The 4736-nt window shown below is 41.4% G+C and overlaps 1 protein-coding gene across 1 annotated transcript; it reads left to right on the top strand.

The window, feature by feature from the left end:
- Nucleotides 1-723: 723 nt before the first annotated feature.
- On the top strand, nucleotides 724-4308 carry LOC149189323 (UDP-glycosyltransferase 85A8-like). The gene is made up of 2 exons (XM_089411785.1): nucleotides 724-1440; nucleotides 3137-4308. The coding sequence occupies exons 1-2, from the start codon at nucleotides 819-821 to the stop codon at nucleotides 4096-4098; spliced, it is 1584 nt and encodes a 527-aa protein (XP_089267911.1). The 5' UTR covers nucleotides 724-818; the 3' UTR covers nucleotides 4099-4308.
- The last annotated feature ends 428 nt before the right edge of the window (nucleotides 4309-4736 follow it).

The raw sequence follows: 4736 nt of genomic DNA, 5'->3' as shown, positions 1-4736 counted from the left end.
GGAGCTACATCTAAAAAATGTGGCTCCGCAATTCTTTTTATGTATGAAGAAAATATCAATTAAATATGAAACATAATAATTTGGATCCTCAAATTTCTTATAAATATCCATACCAAAAAAAACCTTTCACATTAATTTTGTTGATAACTTTTCATAATTTCAACAAACCATATACCCATCAACACTATCTCTCACATTAAAAGGAACAAAAATGTAAATACTTCATAATTTTTGTTATTACCTAGACAATTATCTATTACTTATAACAATATTGTTAGAAATTGTCTTCTAAACTTACAAAATTGTGTATTATGATGTAATTTTCTTTTTTCTAACATATTACATAAAATAATTAATTTAATATATAATTTATCTTTAATAATTACACTGCTAAAATTGAACATATGATCTGGATAAAGTTTTTAACGTCACATGGAACATAAACATCCACGTAATGAGATATTTATCTTTCAATTACCCCATAAATCTGCATATGAAAGAAAAAATGGAGACGCGAGAATATCTATATAGGAAATGAAATATAGGTTTTCAACTTAAAATCTTACCGATATAGGAAAACGCATGTTTTGCCGAATTATTTGATAGATTGATGACAATGACTCTTGAGGTCGAGGAGCGTACCATCCGGTCAAAATATACCGAGTTTAGCTGGCAACCATTATTTGATAGAGTAATGACAATGACTTTTGAATTGCTTGTGACAATGACTCTTGAGGTTGAGGAGCATCCCATCCGCGTTGATCAGGGATAACGTAACTTTACCAGTAATCTTAGCTAAAATCTGTTGCAGAAGCTCCATGAGTCTTAGCTCCATACTAGTAAACTGTGGTAGTGGATTAAGGGAAACGATAAGAATAATGTCGGCCAATATTGATATGAATATGTTGGAGAAAAAGGGGAACCATGGTCTGCATGCAGTAATTGTGCCAATTCCTGCACAGGGTCATGTAAACGCTCTCATGAATTTGGCCCAACTGCTGGTTATAAGAGGATCTTTTGTCACTTTCGTCAATACTGACTGGACACACAAACGCATGGCGGAAGCTTCAAAGGACGATAAATCTCTTGTTTCCAGAGACGATCCTGAGTGGGAGCAGCATGGACAAAAAATCCGATTTCTGTCTATTTCTGATGGTTTACCGCCCAACCATGGCCGCAACTCCAACCCGAGCGAGTTCGTTATTGCGCTGCAAAACTTAGGCCCCGCCTTGGAGGATCTCCTCACCACTACCAATGCAAATTCACCATCATTTCCACCCATCACATTCATCATCACAGACGCCTTCATGCCCTGCACAGAGCAAGTCGCAAGCAATATGAAAGTGCCTAGGGTTATCTTCTGGCCTCTGTGTGCTGCTTCCTCCATTTCTCAATGCTACGCCCACTTCCTTCTTTCTGAGGGACATATTCCAGTAACTGGTATGTTTCTCTATTTCATATCAATATCGGATATACATTCTCTGAATCTTATGTTAGCCTTTTTAATCGTATTTCATTGTTTTTTTTTTTTTTTTTTAATAATTTATTGTATAAATCAAAATTTATATTATTACGGTGATGGGGTGGATGTAAGGAATGATAACCTTTGTAGAAATGGCATGTGCTATACATACAACCCCAACATGGAAGTTTCGTGATGAATGGAGTTCAATTTTTATGTGCATAAGGTAGGTGAGTGGATGTTGTTAATAATTCTGGGCAGGGGTGTTTCTGAAGGTGGAAGAGAGAACTAAGCTTTTGTGCAGGCGGCTAACCTGTCCAAAATTCTTTGCACGTGGCTTTGACCCATAGATGTTGTTACCCGTAAGGCTTTCTTGAACGCAATGTTGGAGGCTACCAACGACAGGTCTATGACCCTAGGGAGGAAGATAACTGGAGGCTACGTTGTGGAGGGGATAGAGGGACATGAGAATGGTATTCACATAAGTGGTCTATGGGAGTTAGTATTTGGATTGAGCCAGCCTGGTAAGTCCACCAAATGGGTATCTCATCTTCCTTACTGTGATTTTGCATCATTTCAAGGGGGAGGCGTTTTGTAACTGCGTTGGTCATTGAATTTTCCATTCCCTGCTAAGGGTAGCCTTAGCCTTCGAGTTCGCTAGGCATATTGTAGTAGTGAATTAGTGGTTTTGTTGTTTTTACTTGGAATACAGGGTTAGAAAATTTGGAGGAGGAGGGTGAGAGTCCTCGAGGCCTTGTCGTTGTGACCAGCGTTAGAGGGGGCTGTGATCTGTGGTCCAGTGTCCCCAGAGTTTTTATGAGGTAAATAGGGTGGTTGTTGGGAGCGGGTCCCCATAGGACTGGGATGGCACATGGGGTCTTGTCTTCTGGTTGCTGCAAGTTGGGGTTGGGGAGGTGTCATCATGGTACCAAGAACCCGAAGTCTATAGTGGGAGACGAACTACCGTGACGGGTGGCAAAATTTTTAAAAGAAGTCAAGGTTGGCTTTCGGTGACAGTAAGGCAGTAGATCTTGGAGAGGGCCCTTGCTGGAGGTGGTCGCCTACAAAGCAGGTTCGAAGCTTTCGGCCCTGGAATTTGATAGTTGGCCGTCGGAGGCCGGCGAGTTACTCGATTTGTGGTGCAATAAAGGAAACTTGGAGCTGGGTTCAGTTGCCTAGAGGGGCGATGGAAATGTATAGCCAAAGGGGTAGAGCTAGCAGAGGGATTGTACTGCGTGAGAAGAGGAAAAACATGAAAGGGATGCAGTGGTAGGAGAGGGAGAAACGTCCAGGACGCAGAGCTGGATGAGGTGGTGGTCCATAACCCTAATGAGTCGGTCAGTTGTGTATTTCTCCTTGCTTCTAATGAGTCGGTCAGTTGTGTATTTCTCCTTGCCTCTTTAGATGTCCAAGAAGCACAACTTTGGAAACTTAAAGAGCCTGCTTTTGGAAACTTACACTGCTCCGTTGAACTTGGCCAATGAACAAGTAAAAAGTTTGGTCTGTCTGGATACCTATATATACACTAGATGCTGGTGATTTTTTTGAAGTTACAATAGGACACATTTAACCAACCTATAGACACAGTGAAGGTTTAGGATTACTATAATTATTTTATTCAATTATTATCATTTACTCTGCAAACAGAATCACGACAGTTTGCATCTTTTTCAGAAAGGGAAGCTAAAAATCCAGAAAAGTTCATCACTTGTCTTCCGGGCAACATCCCACCATTGAGGCCAACAGATCTACTATCCTTCTACCGCGCTGAAGATCTATCCGACATTCTTTTAAATGCCTGTCTCCATGCTTCACAGAAGCAAAGTAAAGGGGACTACACATTAGTGAATACGTTTGAAGAGCTCGAAGGCAGGGATGCAGTAACAGCACTAGCTTTGAATGGTTGTCCTGCTTTGGCCATAGGACCTCTTTTTCTTCCAAATTTTTTAGAAGGTCGGTCTTCTGGCTGCAGTCTGTGGGAGGAGGAGGACCGTTGCCTGTCATGGCTGGATATGCAACCGACGGGATCAGTTATATATGTTTCCTTCGGAAGCATCGCTGTCAAAACACAGCAACAACTGGAGCAGCTGGCACTGGGGCTAGAGGGCTGCGGACAACCTTTCTTGTGGGTTCTCCGGTTGGATATTGCAGAAGGCGAAGCTGCGATTTTACCTGCGGGCTTTGAAGAACGAACAAAGAAACGGGCAATGTTTGTGAGGTGGGCGCCACAGGTGAAAGTACTTGCCCACGCTTCGGTGGGATTATTTCTCACACACTCTGGATGGAACTCTATGTTGGAGAGCATGAGCATGGGAGTTCCCGTAGTAGGATTCCCATATTTTGGGGATCAGTTTCTGAACTGCAGATTCGCGAAGGAGGTGTGGAAGATCGGGCTGGATTTTGAAAACGTGGATGTGGACGACCAAAAGTTGGTCACGAAAGAAGAGGTGGAGGATGTTGTGAGGAGAATGATGAGAACAGCGGAAGGGAGGATGATCAGAGATAACATTGTCAAACTCAAGGAGTCAGCAACAAAGGCAGTCCTCCCTGGAGGATCTTCTTTTCTAAACCTAAATACATTTGTTAATGACATGACGATGATTAAAGTGCACCAATCCAAAATGGAAACCATGTGACTTGGATTAAAGAAGATGTCATTAAACACCTGCCAGATTTGAGACTAGTGTATTTGAAATTATCAAAACTCTTTCTAACCCATTCGATGCCTCCACTACAGGAACCCCCTGTATCTGAACATGCTTGGCGAGGGTTTAAACCTCTCACGTTTTACTACATGAGAAGACCAGTATTATTCATTAGCAGAAAAATACTTTAGATGTTTAGCATATTAATTATAATCATCATCAACACCCTATTTCATGGCTTGAATAGCTGCAGCAGATTCAGAAATTACACATTAGAATGGTAGGTAGATTTGGCGACCTTCCAATATATTGACTGTAATGAGTTTGCTATCTTTGTGGCTGATTTCTTTTTTACCTAATTGAAATCAGATTCGTAGCCGAGATTTGAAATTTCCGTCGCTAAAATCTTTGCCAGAATGTATTTTTGAAGCATCCTCTTCCAGTCTGCTCAAAAGCACAGCAGACCATGTTTCGAAGTATTTGATTATGCAGCTTAAATGATCCAAGCACCATCTGGAAATATAGTACCAACCAGTGCTTGCGGAAACTAAAGACAGCTAAGGAAAATGTTTGTCCAGGGTGCATGACGAAACCTCGTAGTGCACAAGACATAAAAAGCATACAATGAT

This window comes from Pinus tabuliformis, chromosome 3_1 (genome assembly GCF_031772625.1).
Source record: "Pinus tabuliformis cultivar Carrire ecotype Pingquan chromosome 3_1, CPIR1, whole genome shotgun sequence".
Taxonomy (NCBI): domain Eukaryota; kingdom Viridiplantae; phylum Streptophyta; class Pinopsida; order Pinales; family Pinaceae; genus Pinus; species Pinus tabuliformis.
This window is presented reverse-complemented; position numbering and strand designations above follow the sequence as displayed.

Excerpts from the sequence above, each read along its gene's own strand:
- LOC149189323 (XM_089411785.1), top strand. The coding sequence starts at position 819 with ATGAGTCTTAGCTCCATACTAGTAAACTGTGGTAGTGGATTAAGGGAA. Across the intron at positions 1,441-3,136 it reads GGGACATATTCCAGTAACTG|AAAGGGAAGCTAAAAATCCA; the intron begins GTATGTTTCTCT and ends CATCTTTTTCAG.